The sequence below is a fragment of the Nerophis lumbriciformis genome, unplaced genomic scaffold (genome assembly GCF_033978685.3).
Source record: "Nerophis lumbriciformis unplaced genomic scaffold, RoL_Nlum_v2.1 HiC_scaffold_447, whole genome shotgun sequence".
NCBI classification, from domain to species: Eukaryota; Metazoa; Chordata; class Actinopteri; order Syngnathiformes; family Syngnathidae; genus Nerophis; species Nerophis lumbriciformis.
In genome coordinates, this window is record NW_027316756.1 from 16,665 (window position 1) to 34,538 (window position 17,874).

Genomic DNA, 17,874 nt, shown 5'->3' on the forward strand with positions numbered 1-17,874 from the left:
GTTCAACTCATGAACTTCTAGTGGCATTATACTGTAAAGCTCAGTCTAAAGTGCTTACAATTATTTGACTGTAATTAACTGTTCATGGATATTACACTAAAATAACAGTGTAATGCCGCTAAACAGATGACAGTATTATGCTGTGAAGCGTATATTTGATACAGCATAGTACTGTGATACCTTTTACAGTAATAAACTGTAGTGATAAATCACAGTATGTGTGCTGTAGAAAAACAGTTTTGTACTGGAACCATTAGCTGCCAGTAGGTTACTGTATTTAAACGGTGAACATTCTTACAGTGTGCAGCGAGTTAATCCATTTTGGGGGGAGTTGAGGGGATCATTTAATTATGACGCGTTCAAGAGTCTTACGGCCTGAGGGAAGAAGCTGTTACACAACCTGGAGGTTGTGCTTCGGAGGCTGCGGAACCTCTTTCTAGAGTCCAGCAGTGAAAACAGCGGTATAGCTCGGGTGGTAGAGCGGCCGTGCCAGCAACTTGAGGGCTCCAGGTTCAATCCCCACTTCCACCATCCTAGTCACTGCCGTCGTGTCCTTGGGCAAGACAGGTGCATGTCTTCGCAGGTGGGAGGGGCCAATCCCCATAAAAGCATAAAATTGATAAAAAGCAACCAAGCATTTGTCAATCAATTTTTTATTGAAGTGGGACAGCAGCAGCACTCAACCCATGGTACCACATGGTGCCACATGGTACCACTCCGCAGCGCTGAGCCCATGGTACCGCCTGGAAAAAAGATGACAATCAGAAGGAGTGAGATGTACAAAAAAATGTGTATGTGTCAGTAGAGTTGTGTGTGTTAATCCTGCTACCTTATATGGAGGGGCTTCGTCTGGCCCTTTTGGCCGCCGGTGCCTCATCACCGGGATCCTCTACGATCCCTTCACCGCCATCACGGGCCACGATCCCTTCACCGCCATCACGGGCCACGATCCCTTCACCGACATCACGGGCCACGATCCCTTCACCGACATCGGGGGCCACGATCCCTTCACCGCCATCGCGGGCCACGATCCCTTCGCCGCCATCGCGGGCCACGATCCCTTCGCCGCCATCGCGGGCCACGATCCCTTCGCCGCCATCGCGGGCCACGATCCCTTCGCCGACATCGCGGGCCACGATCCCTTCACCGACATCGGGGGCCACGATCCCTTCACCGACATCGCGGGCCACGATCCCTTCGCCGCCATCGCGGGCCACGATCCCTTCGCCGCCAACATCGCGGGCCACGATCCCTTCGCCGCCATCGCGGGCCACGATCCCTTCGCCGCCAACATCGCGGGCCACGATCCCTTCGCCGCCAACATCGCGGGCCACGATCCCTTCGCCGCCATCGCGGGCCACGATCCCTTCGCCGCCATCGCGGGCCACGATCCCTTCGCCGCCATCGCGGGCCACGATCCCTTCGCCGACATCGCGGGCCACGATCCCTTCGCCGACATCGCGGGCCACGATCCCTTCGCCGACATCGCGGGCCACGATCCCTTCGCCGACATCGCGGGCCACGATCCCTTCGCCGACATCGCGGGCCACGATCCCTTCGCCGACATCGCGGGCCACGATCCCTTCGCCGACATCGCGGGCCACGATCCCTTCGCCGACATCGCGGGCCACGATCCCTTCGCCGACATCGCGGGCCACGATCCCTTCGCCGACATCGCGGGCCACGATCCCTTCGCCGACATCGCGGGCCACGATCCCTTCGCCGACATCGCGGGCCACGATCCCTTCGCCGACATCGCGGGCCACGATCCCTTCGCCGACATCGGGGGCCACGATCCCTTCGCCGACATCGGGGGCCACGATCCCTTCGCCGACATCGGGGGCCACGATCCCTTCACCGACATCGCGGGCGACTGTTGGCATTTTCCAAGTTGTGTTTGGTAAGACACAGAAATACAAGTTACAGTGAAGGTAAGATACAGGTTACAAATGAAACAGTTCATTGTCAGGCTACTCAAGGAGCTGATGTTGACTTTTCATACCTCTTCTCTTGAGAGCTCTGTTCTCAACTTGAAGGGCTTGGATTGTGTTCAGGGACTTCACTGCAAGAGAGGGCTTAAATTAAAAAAACAATATTATAATGTCAGATGGTACAAACCCCGTTTCCATACGAGGTGGGAAATTGTGTTAGATGTAAATATCAACGTAATACAATGATTTGCAAATCATTTTCAAGCCATATTCAGTTGAATATGCTACAAAGACAACATATTTGATGTTCAAACTGATAAACATTTTTTTTTTTGCAAATAATCATTAACTTTAGAATTTGATGGCAGCAACACGTGACAAAGAAGTTGGGAAAGGTGGCAATAAATACTGAAAACGTTGAGGAATGCTCATCAAACACTTATTTGGAACATCCCACAGGTGTGCAGGCTAATTGGGAACAGGTGGGTGCCATGATTGGGTATAAAAGTAGATTCCTTGAAATGCTCAGTCATTCACAAACAAGGATGGGGCGAGGGTCACCACTTTGTCAACAAATGCGTGAGCAAATTGTTGAACAGTTTAAGAAAAACCTTTCTCAACCAGCTATTGCAAGGAATTTAGGGATTTCACCATCTACGATCCGTAATATCATCAAAGGGTTCAGAGGATCTGGAGAAATCACCGCACGTAAGCAGCTAAGCCCGTGACCTTCCATCCCTCAGGCTGTACTGCATCAACAAGCGACATCAGTGTGTAAGGGATATCACCACATGGGCTCAGGAACACTTCAGAAACCCACTGTCAGTAACTACAGTTGGTCGCTACATCTGTAAGTGCAAGTTAAAACTCTCCTATGCAAGGCGAAAACCGTTTATCAACAACACCCAGAAACTCCGTCGGCTTCGCTGGGCCTGAGCTCATCTAAGATGAACTGATTAAAGTGGAAACGTGTTCTGTGGTCTGACGAGTCCACATTTCAAATTGTTTTTAAAAACTGTGGACGTCGTGTCCTCCGGACCAAAGAGGAAAAGAACCATCCGGATTGTTATAGGCGCAAAGTGTAAAAGGCAGCATGTGTGATGGTATGGGGGTGTATTAGTGCCCAAGACATGGGTAACTTACACATCTGTGAAGGCGCCATTAATGCTGAAACGTACATACAGGTTTTGGAGCAACATATGTTGCCACCCAAGCAACGTTATCATGGACGCCCCTGCTTATTTCAGCAAGACAATGCCAAGCCACGTGTTACATCAACGTGGCTTCATAGTAAAAGAGTGCGGGTACTAGACTGGCCTGCCTGTAGTCCAGACCTGTCTCCCATTGAAAATGTGTGGCGCATTATGGAGCCTAAAATAGCACAACGGAGACCCCCGGACTGTTGAACAACTTAAGCTGTACATCAAGCAAGAATGGGAAAGAATTCCACCTGAGAAGCTTCACAAATGTGTCTCCTCACGTTTACTGAGTGTTGTTAAAAGGAAAGGCCATGTAACACAGTGGTGAACATGCCCTTTCCCAACTACTTTGGCATGTGTTGCAGCCATGAAATTCTAAGTTAATTATCATTTGCAAAAAAAAAAAAAAAAAAGTTTATGAGTTTGAACATCAAATATGTTGTCTTTGTAGCATATTCAACTGAATATAGGTTGAAAAGGATTTGCAAATCATTGTATTCCGTTTATATTTACATCTAACACAATTTCCCAACTCATATGGAAACGGGGTTTGTAGAATCTACCTTCCTTACATTGGTTCTGGGCAAGCTCTTCTCGCGCCTTTCCGGCATCCTGAAGGGCCTTTCCGGCATCCTGAAGGGCCTTTCCGGCATCCTGACGGGCCTTTCCGGCATCCCGCCGGGCCTTTCCGGCATCCTGAAGGGCCTTTGCGGCATCCTGAAGGGCCTTTGCGGTACCTTGACGTTCGAGGAATATGGCCCTTTCCTTTTCACAGTAGTACTCCTCCAGTCGTTCCCGCTGGTCTGGCGGCAAGTTTTCCAACAATTGCTGAATGTCCTGTTCAACACACACACACACACACACACACACACACACACACACACACACACACACACACACACACACAGTATAGGCGACTTATATAAACCCTCGGTTACATTAGGCTGACCATATTGTGAAATCCCAAAAAGAGGACACATATATGCGACTAGGTGAACATTTGCCAGTGATACTCAAACTTGCTTTATAAACAGAGGTTGGTAATAACGCGCTACCAGTGCTGTACGGTGTCGTTGATGGGGAAGCAGCCGCATCGCTGCCTTCTCTCGTTATCCAGGCCCTCACACCCCCGGTTCAAAGCTCAGCTGCAGGGCGGATGTGGATGTTTTGTGAAGGGCCCGATACATCTCTAAGGTCACCGCCGCACCACCGCCCCGCCCCTTGCGTCAACCACCTTCACCTTCACCAATCAATCAAAACGGGACCGGCAGTTGGCGGCGGCGGCGTGTGACGGCAGCAGAGCGACGAGGGAGAGGCCCAGCTGGCGGCTGGCAGCAGCGGGACCACATCGCGGTGACAACGGCGAGGCTAGCGCGAGAGAGGCTAGAGCGAGGCTTGCCAGGCCAGACGGGATCCCATCAAAGATCTTGGAGAGGCCCAGCTGGCGGCTGGCAGCAGCGGGACCACATCGCGGTGACAACGGCGAGGCTAGCGCGAGAGAGGCTAGAGCGAGGCTTGCCAGGCCAGACGGGATCCCATCAAAGATCTTGGGCATTAGACGACATCTATCGGGACCGGGGACAGCCTAGGCCGAAGGCAGTGAACACCTGCGACAGCCAAGATCAACATGGGGCCAAAGAAGGTGCTCTCTCCTGATGAAGGTGAGGAGATAAGGAGATGGCTTGAATTTTGAACAGCAGAGGTATCAGCCATTAAGCAGTACCAACAGACAATTATGCAGCTGGTGGAGGAGGTCAAAATTCTACGAGTCGAGAATGACGCAAAAAATGTACAAATAGAACAAATAACGGACCGAGTGGACGAACTGGAACAGTACACAAGAATAAATGACGTTATTCTGACCGGGCTTAATATAAAGCCCCGTTCATGAATTAATTACATATTACAAAACTGTTGTACACTAATTCATATATGTTATTTTGTTATATAAAAAGGTCAGTAAATGATTCTATATATTTGTAAACGCTTTGAAGTGGGAAAGGGATAGGATCAGGCACGTGCACACATAGGGCCCTATGGGTGCTTGAGCCCCTGCCCTTTTTTGCCTCGTCTTAAAAAGTGCCCTCTGCCTGTGTGTGCTTTTTCTCTTTTTTTCTTCTTCTTTAAACAACAGTAATAAATTCCTGTCAAGGATGTAAAAAAAACAAACAAAAAAACCAGCGGTACAAAAACTCCACGTTTTCTTGTAATACCGGGTTGTTTAAGCCTGCCACTTCCGCCAGAAAGAGAGAGAGAGGGCGAGTGAGTGAGTAAGTGAGAGGAGAGAGAGCCAACTGCGCCCGTGAGGAGACGTGACAGTGGAGCAACTTGAACCTGTGAGTTATGGTCTAGTCGCCGTCCACTTATTCAGCATCTAATATGGGTAATATTTCAGAAACACGCTGTATTATTCTAGTATTCAGTGTGCCAGCTTCTGTTTTTGCCGGACGTCGGAGCACGGCGCATCAATGGGCGAGGGCGGACCTACGTCACTTCCGCCCTCCAATCCCCTAGCAACGCGGTCGCCATATTGAATTGGTTGAAAACAAACCAGCTCACAGCGAACACAGCATTGACAGAAAAGGCATTTAACGAGGTTTCACGGCATTTTAAACTGTTCTAAATGGCGTATGATTATGTAAATAGTCTTTCCAGTGAGGCTAGGTTAAGATACGAGTTAAAATGTTCTGTAGTTGGATTAAACGACTGCCCTTACCGCCTTCCAGCAGATGCGTGGACTGATAATCCTACACAATGGCCGGACATGGAATTTGGAAATCTTTATGTCTAAAAGTTAAAGTACCAATGATTGTCACACACACACTAGGTGTGGCGAGATTATTCTCTGCATTTGACCCATCACCCTTGATCACCCCCTGGGAGGTGAGGGGAGCAGTGGGCAGCAGCGGTGGCCGCGCCCGGGAATCATTTTGGTGATTTAACCCCCAATTCCAACCCTTGATGCTGAGTGCCAAGCAGGGAGGTAATGGGTCCCATTTTTATAGTCTTTGGTATGACTCGGCCGGGGTTTGAACTCACAACCTACCGATCTCAGGGCGGACACTCTAACCACTAGGCCACTGAGTCACAAGCGCACCAGGTCGGTTGTTCGCTTCGGTTGTTATATAACGAATAAATGGTTAAATCACCCAAGGTATGTTGATAAATGATAATAAGGATGACACGGTGGCTACCAGTATCTGTACATTGATTATATCTGTAGAGAGCTCATTCAAATTCAGTTCAGTATTATGATTTATTATTTGCTGAATGACTGGAAATAGCCTTTATACCGTATGTTATTGTTGTGCAACAACAACAACTTCAGCTGTCGAACGTTATTCAGTAAAAATTCAACGGGTTCAACATTAGCATGGACCAAGTTGTGGTTAAGAAGGTGGATTTTTGTTCCTTATATTTACCAGAAACGAAGTGATCCGAACACACGACCCGGGATTTTGGGGGACTCCAGTGAGAACCGTCCTCGTTTTCCCGGTGTAAAGCTGCGAGCCATTTGTCTCGTCTCTGTGGGCTTTTAGCACGCTTTGGCAGAACAAAATACCACCTTTGTTTTCCCTGTTTCCAGTTGTGGTTTGCACAACCAAAAACAACACAGTTTTTGGGCATTTTGGAGGCAGAATGCCGGGTTTAATCAGCGCAGGTCGACAGGTTAAAGAGTAATGGCGACGGTTTGTTTTCAACGCCAGTCAGGTTGCTATGGCTCGAAGAACCCGTATGTAGCTCAGTTGCCCGGATGTCGGCCCTGCCCCATTGAGCACCGCACATCAAGTCCGCACAGAGCAGAGCGGATCGTGCGGGACAGGAAGTAGTGTACAAAATACAAAATAAAACACCGGGTTAATTTTCAAAATAAAATGCACTGTGTCTAATAATAAACCAGTGTTTTGTTGCTTTTCATGTCTTCCAAGACTATGATAATGTGAATTAACTCATTATAACAATAATTTGTTGACACAAAAGAAATGGCAATCACTTTTACAAGTAGTTAGCTTCCTATTAGCAATTTTAATTTTACATTAATTTCCATATTGTGTAAAGGACCAAAAAAAAATGTCCTGCCCTTTTCTGACTTTGAGCCCCTGCCCCTCTTTAATCATGTGCACGTCCCTGGATAGGATTACCGTACATACGCTTTGCTTCTTCCTACTGTAAAATGAAATGATTTGAAATTGTGTGATGTATTATGATGTAATTAGTCCTGACAATATAGCACAAAAACAGACGTAAATACCACTGCATTCCATTTCTATTGTATTATAATTATCACTAATAAAGAATTATTGTTGAATTTTGTGTTTGAGTGTTAGTCCTGACAATATAGCACAAAAACAGACGTTAGCACAAAAACAGACGTAAAAACCACTGCATTCCATTTCTATTGTATTATAATTACCTGCGGGTGTTCTATTCTCAAGACAAAATGGACGTTCTCCTAACGTTCGCGTGTTACCTACACACTTAAGTGTGTTGTTCGAAAGAAAGAAAGAGAGAATTGCAAAGCCTGCGGTTCTATTCTCAAGACAAAATGGACGTTCTCCTAACGTTCGCGTGTTACCTACACACTTAAGTGTGTTGTTCGAAAGAAAGAAAGAGAGAATTGCAAATTTGCGGGTGTTCTATTCTCAAGACAAAATGGACGTTCTCCTAACGTCCGCGTGTTACCTACACACTTAAGTGTGTTGTTCGAAAGAAAGAAAGAGAGAATTGCAAAGCCTGCGGTTCTATTCTCAAGACAAAATGGACGTTCTCCTAACGTTCGCGTGTTACCTACACACTTAAGTGTGTTGTTCGAAAGAAAGAAAGAGAGAATTGCAAATTTGCGGGTGTTCTATTCTCAAGACAAAATGGACGTTCTCCTAACGTCCGTGTGTTACCTACACACTTAAGTGTGTTGTTCGAAAGAAAGAAAGAGAGAATTGCAAATTAAGTACCTGCGGGTGATCCATTCTCAAAAGACCAAATGTTTTCCAAAAAACGCGTCTGGTCTGCTGCGTGGCGCCAAAGACACTTAAAGGATGCGAATACTGAAGTTACGTGACACGTGACAAGAGGGTCCCTCCTCCCCCCCGCACGGTGCTCACGTGACCCGCTGCAGCCAATCACGCTCTATAAAATCTAGCATTCCAAGATGGCTGCCAGGCCTGGATGAAGCCGGTATGTTTTAAAGTTGTCGTTTGCTTGCATATTGTAAAAACAACCGTCCAACATTTTACAACTAATTGTAAACTTGTAGGTGCCGAACATCAGGGACGTGTTGCGACGAGAGAGTGTGTCGATGATAAGATATTAAGCCGAGTTGGTAAGTGAATCTGTTTGCTAATAGTAGCGACTAGCCGTACCCATGTATTTCCTATAGGCGATTAGCATCGGCTTTGAATCCCGTTGCCTCCAATGTTTCTGATCTGATTGAATTTATATTTATGTCGAGTCTTTATTTTGGGTTTTTTTTTAGTTTATTATTCTTCGGTCAATGGTCAACAAAATAAACAAACAGTTGCACATTCATAGCTTGAAAATGAAAATGAAAATGTTGCAGACCGAAAGGGTTTAGGCTGAAGTTGAACACTTATAGCGCCTAACCCTATAAACAATGTCAAGTACAAGATGAACTTCCGAAAATGATGAAATGTCCTTTGTACAACATATTATAAATACACATTATACACAACATGAACACTGTTCAATTATATACACAGTAAAGGCATGTGAAATATCCTTATACACCTTTGTACCAATTTATATACTATATACAAACAATTATACTTCCATTATTATTTATATCCCACATTTAGTATTTTAATTAACATTGATCATAGTATTAACTACTGTGTTGATTCAAGAGTGATATATTTTTCCAAGACATTGGTCTTAAAGTGTTTTTTTAAATGTGTGAATGGACCTGGAACATTTGAAGGAATCATCCAAGCTGTTCCACAGTTGAACCCCCCTGACACAAACACATCTACTTTTTAAGCTTGTTCTTATCTTAGCTTTCTGGAAGACAGCTGAACCTCTGAGGTCATAGGTATTCTCTCTGGGTTTGAACCTCTCCTGTAGACACCCAGGCAGCATGTGGTTATGAGCTTTGTACGTCACAATAGCAGTGTTGAGGTCAACAAGATCATGCAGTTTTAAGGTTTTTAATTTAATAAACAGAGCATTGGTATGGTCATGATAATCTGCATAATTTACAATTCTAATCGCTTTCTTTTGAAGTAAGAATATAGAGTCGATGTTTGTTTTGTAATTGTTACCCCAGATTTCAACACAATAATTAAGATAAGGGAGTACGAAAGAATTATATAACATATTAAGAGCCTTTTGATTTACGTAGTTTTTGATTTTATGTAACATAGCAATATTTTTTGCCATCTTTGTCTTAAGTATATTTATGTACAGTTTCCAATTTAATTTATCATCTATATAGATTCCCCAAAATTTTGTTGAATACACCCTTTCTATCTCCATATCATCAATTCTTATATGACACTGTATGTTATTTTTCCTATTTCCAAAAATTATATATTTTGTTTTATTTAGGTTGATTGACAGTTTATTGGCATCAAACCATTGCTTTAGTATATGGAGTTCGCTCTCTACAGTCTCTAAGAGTTGGCCAAGGTCTTGCCCAGAACAGTACAGACTTGTATCGTCAGCAAAGAGAATACAATTGAGTTTTTTAAAGATTTTGCAGATATCATTAATATACAATAAAAACAATTTTGGTCCCAGTACAGAACCTTGGGGCACTCCATGTGTTATAATCTTTTTATCTGAATCTACATTGTTCATATGCACATACTGTTCTCTACCACCAAGATAACTTTTCAACCAATCATGAGCAAGACCTCTAAAACCGTACCTCTGCATTTTGTTTCAAAGTAATGTGTGATGGATGGTGTCAAAGGCCTTGCTCAGGTCAATAAAAACGCCAACAACAAACTCCCTCTTATCAATAGCAGTGGTTACCTCCTCAACTAGTTCCATCACTGCCATGGAAGTGGACCTGTTTGCTCGAAAACCGTATTGGTGTTCACTTAGCAAGTGATGCTTGTCAATAAAACTGTCTAATCTTGACACAAATAATTTTTCAAGGACTTTTGAAAATTGTGAGAGTAGAGAAATAGGCCTATAGTTGGTGAACTGATGCTTATCTCCACTTTTGAAGATGGGAATAACTTTTGCCGTTTTCATTTTCTTTGGGAAAACTCCTTTTGTAAAAGAAATATTACATATATAAGTGAAGGGAACAGCTATAAAATCAACAATTTCTTTGATCAGAGAAAAGTCCAAGTCACAGCAGTCTGTTGACTTCTTGTTTTTCTGAGAATTTACAATTTCTGTGATTTCACTTTCATAAACGGGGGAAATAAAAAACGATTCTAAGTTCCTTTGAATGGTTTGTTCATTAAATTTGACACAGTTTTCAGGTTGTGCAATTTCATTTGCTAAATTAGGTCCAACATTCACAAAGAAGGTGTTAAAAGCATCCGTTATTTCCTTAGGGTCATTTATAGTTTGATTATTTTCTATGAAATAGCTTGGATGTTCATTATTTGTCATGTTTTTTTTAATGATACCATTTAAAACTTTCCACGTACCCTGGATGGTATTTTTATGTTGTTCTAATAGGTTACAGTAATATGTTCTTTTGCTGTGCTTTATTATTTGTGTTAACTTATTTTTGTACGTTTTATATTTGTGTTCAGTTTCTTTGGTTCTGTGCTTTAAATGTCTTCTGTAAAGATCATTTTTCTTTTTGCAGGACTTCAATAACCCTTTTGTGATCCACGGTTTGTCCTTGACAGTGCTGTCCTTAATGTCATGTTTTGTCATTGGACAGTGCTTATATCATACAGTGTTATGAAAATGTTGAGAAAGGTTTCATATGCCTCATTCGGGTCTGTGGAGGTATAAACCTCCCCCCAGTCTTGAGCACATAACTCAGACTTGAATGCTGCCATAGTTTCTGGTGTTTGGTGTCTAACAAATCTATATTGAACTGCTTTTTTGGCCCCTCTCTCATCAAAGAAATGGTGTAAAATGCTGAATACAGGTAGATGATCACTTACGTCATTGAGTAGTAGTCCTGCTGTTATTTGATTGGTGAAAATGTTATCTATCAGTGTGGCAAAGTCTACTGTTATTCTAGTTGGTTTTGTGATAAGGGGAAAGAAATGATTGCTGTACAGTCCTGTTATAAAATGGGTTGTTTTGGTACTGTCCATGGGGTTCAGAAGATTAATATTAAAATCACCGCACACAATATGGATCTTGTTTGATTTAATAAACAAATAATCCAATTTTTGATTGAATGTATCTAGACATGATCCAGGTGTTCTATAAACACAACTGACATTTATTTTTTTTGATTTTTCTACTTCAATTTCTACAGTTATACATTCAAAAACTCCAGCTATAGCAGTTGATTTGCTGTCAATCTTCCAACATTTTAAATCTTGATTTACAAAAAGTGCTACTCCTCCTCCCCTTTTTCCAACTCTGTTTGTGGTGAATAATTCATAACCATCCAATCTTATTTCACAACACTTATTCTCATCAAGCCAAGTCTCTGAGACTGCAACAATACTAAATTTATTGAACTGGCTCAGATATTCTCTAATATTGTCAACATTTTTATACAAGCTTCGGCTATTAAAATGTATTACAGTAAACGATTTGTCCACATTCACACATTTAAATTGTTCGTCTGTGTAGTACTCACAGTTTCTGGTAATATTATTGTAAAGATTACAATGGGGATCTATGTCACTGCCAAACTCATTTGAATTGCAGTTGTAATTGATATTGTCGTAGAAGTCTAGTTGGATGTGATTATAATTATTATACAGTTCACTACTATGATTATTATCAGTATTTCTACATTCTAATTCCTTATCACCAACATTGGTAAAGATATTTTTTAATTCACTCCCCATTATATTTTAGTATATATTTACATCTTTTTCTTTGTACAGATAACACATTTGTATCCACCTCCACTGAAACACGCACACACACCCACACACACACAAACACACAAACACACGCACACAACTGACAATACTTTTACTCTATTATGAGCGTCCCAAAACAGTCCAAATGAAAACAAGTTTGTATTTGGTATTAAGTTAGTGTTTATACGTGGTGTTGAGTATATGTCTTTATGATCCAAGGTAAGAAAAAGTAAAAAACAACAAAAATAGTCTGAGCATTCCAAAAATAAGCTCATCAAAAATCTCACTGTAGCTGTCCTCATCAAAAAAGGAACGATCAAAAAATGAGCTCGACGAGAGTGCAATTGTGATTGTCCAAAAAATGGAACAATCGACATTATCTGAATTGTTCGAGGTCTTCAAGTTCTCTTACCAGTATCACTTTAGCTTTTTCCGGCGTAGATCCATTCAGCTGAATGAAAACCTTGCAGTTTCTTGTCCATGTGGCTCCAATCTTGTTGTTTTTCCTGAGGATCCGTGCTTCCCGTGCTATATCCGATATTTTCTTGGTCGGATGCTCGTTGATATACACCGCTGATCCCTTTAACTTTCTTCCTTGTCTCAGTAGTTCCGTTTTGTGTCTCCGGTTTACAAAGCGCACAAGGACTGCAGGCTTTGCTCTGTCTCTGCGTGGCAGTGTATGACACGCTGAGATATTGTTTGCATCCACGTGTATGTCTTTTCCTTTCAAAAAGTGCAAGACTTGGTCCTCCAGAGTTTGCAGATCGTCTGTCTCCGCGTCCTCTCCAACATTCCTGCCCGCCGTAGCAGCTCGGGCATATGAGCGCGGTCTGATGTTTAGTCCCGTGATGATGACATCTTCCATCCTTGTGTACTGCTCCAAGTTTTCAACTCTCCTTTCAAGATCAGTTATTGTCTTGTCTTTTTGTCGGATTGTTTCTTTGAGTTTCCTCACTTCATCTACAAGCTCCGTTAGCTTGCTTAGCTGTTGGGAGACGCTAGCCAGGTCCCCTGACATGAAGTTTAGCGACTTGCGTATTTCCTCTATGTCATTCTCCATCTGTGCGCTCTTCTTTGGAGGAGGCATGACAAAAATTACGTCGATGCTTCCCACGCCTTTTCTTTGTATTTTGACAGTGGATTTGATAATAATTACTAAATGTTGTCGCAACTTACGGGAGCGCCGCCATCTTTTTACAACTACTTCCTGTTCCTGCTTCAACTTACATATGGTATCTGAGTATTGTGGCGTTTTAAGGCCATTTGCACTTTTTATGCTGTGGTAAAGACAATGAATGAACACTGCAGCTGTTCTTTGGTTAGAGCCGTCGTAGTGACGTCACTGTTACTGTTCAGATGCTACTCCCGTCATAGTGACAACACTGTGTACTGTCGTGTTTATTTTATACATGCATGTGATTGTTAATGTTAGCAGTATTATTTATTGAAGGTCGAACGATAGATGACTTAATGTTGATGTTATGTGCGCACATTGATACTTACGCAGGCCAGGTCCCTAAGTCTTGGATGGCGAGCTGTAGATAGGCCTCGAGCCTGAGGCCAAGGATCTCCACCTGCTCTGGTCGGGCCGGTAGGCGGCTTATAGCCGAACCCCTTGCCTCGCACCTCATTGCTCTGCGGCCCTCAGTCAGCCGTCAGCCCCGTCGAAGGCAGCCCCAGGCGGACATACACAAGCACGAAGAAGCACCACTGACAGGTAACGTCCGAATTCTAAATCAGTCCAAAAATGTCCCACAACAACGTCCGTGTTGTACGACTAAAACATTAGCATTGGCTATTTTTTATTGATTTTTGTCATGTAAGGTTATTGTCCAAATTAATGTTCCAAGGTACCCACTTAAACGTTGCCTTAAATGTTATGTGTTTACTATACATAATACACGGGAAAAGCGTGTAAACCAGCAGACGGATGTAATGACCAGCGTTAGCTTGTTAAGACTGAAATAGATTGGTGAATTTTGGATTGTTGTCTCTTTTTTTTCAGCTTGCCTGCTTATTCGGCTAAAGTGTGCGTCGTTTCGGTCAAATTTCGGTTCAAATATGTGTATTTTTTAACAAAGTCCTGTCCAAATAGTAGCTGTCCCGATAATGTAAACAACGAAACACCGGCTGTGTTTGTGTTGCTGCAGCCGGCCGCAATACACCGCTTCCCACCTACAGCTTTCTTCTTTGCTGTCTCCATTGTTCATTGAACAAATTGCAAAAGATTCACCAACACAGATGTCCAGAACACTGTGGAATTTTGCCATGAAAACAGACGACTTAATAGCTGGCCACCATGCTGTCCCAAAATGTCCTCTACAATCCGTGACGTCACGCGCAGGCGTCATCATACCGAAACGTTTTCAGCAGGATATTTCGGCGTGAAACTTAAAATTGCACTTTAGTAAGCTAACCCGGCCGTATCATTGATATATAAACTATCAGACTGCGTGGTCGGTAGTAGTGGCTTTCAGTAGGCCTTCAATGATCACATGAAAACCACTGATTTTGTTTAGCTTGAGTTTCTCTCCACTAATTGTAAAACCTAGCAGAATAACAAAGGACAGCTTAGCACTGATTGACAATATTTTTATAAATGTATTTGATGGGAATAGAAAAAGTGGACTCTTAGTGACTGATGGGAGTGATCTCTCCCTTAGAGATAGGGTGAGAAGCTCTGCCATCCGGGGGGAGCTCAAAGTAAAGCCGCTGCTCCTCCACATGGAGAGGAGCCAGATGAGGTGGTTCGGGCATCTGGTCAGGATGCCACCCGAACGCCTCCCTAGGGAGGTGTTTAGGGCACGTCCGACCGGTAGGAGGCCGCGGGGAAGACCCAGGACACGTTGGGAAGACTATGTCTCCCGGCTGGCCTGGGAACGCCTCGGGGTCCCACAGGAAGAGGGAAGTCTGGGCTTCCCTGCTTAGGCTGCTGCCCCCGCGACCCGACCTCGGATAAGCGGAAGAAGATGATGGATGGATGGATGAATGATGAGAAAAAGTTCAAACGTGTATCTGACATTAAAAATGCAATGTTTCTTGGTGGAGTTTGTCAAAGTGATGTGTTAGAAGTGGTCAGAAAGTTTAAAAACAAAACATCTGTGGATGGTAACAACGTGGATATGTCACTTGTTAAAGTGGTGGAGGATTGTGTCCTGAAGCCGTTTACTCACACATGTAATAAATCTTTATCATCTGGAACTTTTCCTGACAAAATGAAAATTGCTAAAGTTATTCCGATTTATAAAAATGGTGATAAACATATGGTCTCAAATTATAGACACGGGCCTCTACTACCTCAGTTTGCAAAAATTCTTGAGAAATGATTTGTAAATAGACTTGATAAGTTGATTGACAAACATGAGCTAGTGAATGATCATCAGTATGGCTTCAGGAGTAATCCATCTACATCCCTAGCAGTGATGGACTTTGTAGAAAACGTAGCCACAGCAATAGAAAAAAAGCAACACACCGTTGGAGTAGTTATTGACTTATGTAAAGCTTTTGACACATTCCTTACTTCTGCAAAAATGGGAAAACTATGGCATAAGAGGTGTTTCACAACAGGGGTAAAGTAGTTATTTAAGTAATAGATCTCAATATGTGGAAATGACTAAGACTAAATCACAGCCAAGAAGAGTAACTTGTGGGGTTCCACAAGGCTGGGTATTGGGACCTAAGTTATTTCTACTATATTTAAATGATATTTGTTCAGTGTCTAATACATGGAAATGTATTATGTTTGCAGATGATACAAATGGATATTGTTCAGGAGAAGACTTGAAGGAAGTGTTGAGGTTGAGTTGATTCAGCTAAAAAAATGGTTTGATATTAATAAGTTATCATTAAATGATAAGAAAAGTAAATGTATGGTGTTTAGTGGTGCAAGGGCAAATTGTGAAGCACAATTCAAATTAAATGTAGTGCAAATCGATGGAGTACAAGAAACTAAATTCTTGGGAATAATAATTGATCATGAATTATGTTGGAAACCGCATATTGAATATATAAAGGGAAAAATATCCAAATCCATTGCTATTCTTTAGAAAGTAAAACACATGCTGAATAAGAAATGTCTGCATATGTTATATTATTAGGATTGAATTCAGAACATATAGGATATAGAGCAATATACACATATTTTAAAAACACTGGGTTCAATAAAAGAATATTTCATTTTTATTTATCTCCTTCATTGATGTGCATCCTCGATCAACAGACAATCACACCTCAACCATTCAACTACACATCTACACAGCAATGCCTGAGAAGGAGTAGGATGAAGACAAATCTTATTGCCCCTTTCAACATAGCACGCAGTCTTACCTAATAGATATCATATCAACCAACAATTACATCCAAATGTAATGAAAACAAACACAAAAAAACCACAACAAGTGCAAAACTTCATGAAGTACAAAAAAAGTAATATACACCTCACGGGATGATACAAAACCAGGCAAAAAAATAAAAATAAGTAAAATCATAAATATAAAGCAAAATGTAAACACTTATGGCTGTCCGTATGATATTATTGTTCTGTCTTTATATATTTTTTCAATTGGAATATATTTTACAGTCTTTCATCTCATTTAAGGCTGCAGCTAACGATTATTTTTCTATTATTTTTTCGGTTAATCTATAGATTATTTTTTTCGATGAATCTATAGATTATTTTTCCTTTTACCGATTTTTTTTTATTTTTTTAAATGAAGACGAAAAAATAAATTTAGGCCAGTTTTTTCAGAAGGCATGCCTTTTATTTACAAAAAAAAAAGTGTGGCCACTCAGTCAACATTGACAACAACATGACAACATATTCTGTAACAATGTAAACCTTTAAAACTTTTAACATTTAACAAAACTAAAAGTAGCTTATTTGCTTTTTAATGTGCAAATATAAAATAAACATACAGTGCAAATCTTAATATTCTGCAATAGTATAAGCATTCCAAAGGTAAAAGTATTGCTTATTTTTGCTTTAAAATGTGCAAAAATAAAGATAAACATCCAATACAAAAAAGTGCGTATTTCCTTGAATTGGCGCCGGGTGTATAGTATTCGCATGCCTCCAATTACTGCCGGGTCAAACTCGTTTCGCAAAATAATTAGCGCATGCCTGGCCTTACCGCCGGCTCAGGATTAACGCCGGATCAAACTCAGTTCGCAAAATATTCATTTTATTAGTGCATGTCTGGAATTTTCGCCGGGTCAAACTCGTTTTGCAAAATAATTAGCATATGTCTCGGACTTCCGCCGGGTCAAACTCGTCACGTCATGAGTGACACTTCACCTGTCATCATTTTCAAAATGGAGGAGGCCGATTTCAATCATTTGAAATCACATAAAGGGAAGAAGATTAAGAGCTATTCAGTAGGATTTAAGGTCCAAGCTATTGAATCTGCTAAAAAGAACAGTAAGCAGCTATGTTTTATTAATATACCGTAGCTGCGTGTGTCAAATATGAGTCATTAAATGACTCCCGCCTCCTGGTGGTAGAGGGCGCTAGTGATCCTTCTTGCGACTACCGGTACTAGGGATGTCCCGATCCGATCTTTGGATCGGATCGGCCGCCGATATTTGCCAAAAAATGCGCATCGGCAAGGCATGGGAAAATGCTGATCCAGATCCAGTTTAAAAAACTCCGGTCCGTGTTTTCCAACGCACCGATTTAAATAATACATTCCACTTTTCTGCTGCTCCCTATAATTACCGTTCCGCATTTTCCAGCACACCTTCAACACATCCACAGGTCTGTGGATTCTC

At 42.2% G+C, this 17,874-nt stretch overlaps 1 protein-coding gene across 2 annotated transcripts; it reads right to left on the bottom strand.

The window, feature by feature from the left end:
• Positions 1 to 637: 637 nt before the first annotated feature.
• LOC140678320 (uncharacterized) lies at positions 638 to 14,804 on the bottom strand. 2 transcript variants are annotated; one of them, XM_072912756.1, is made up of 5 exons: positions 12,521 to 14,804; positions 3,703 to 3,967; positions 2,003 to 2,062; positions 830 to 1,873; positions 638 to 743 (listed from the first exon to the last, which is right to left on the bottom strand). In XM_072912756.1, exons 1-4 carry the CDS (start codon positions 13,193 to 13,195, stop codon positions 831 to 833), a joined length of 2,043 nt encoding a protein of 680 aa, XP_072768857.1. In that variant the 5' UTR covers positions 13,196 to 14,804; the 3' UTR covers positions 638 to 743; position 830. The 2 variants fall into 2 exon arrangements, with proteins under 2 accessions (XP_072768857.1, XP_072768858.1); XM_072912757.1 differs by lacking the exon at positions 12,521 to 14,804 and adding an exon at positions 8,083 to 8,829.
• Positions 14,805 to 17,874: the final 3,070 nt, after the last annotated feature.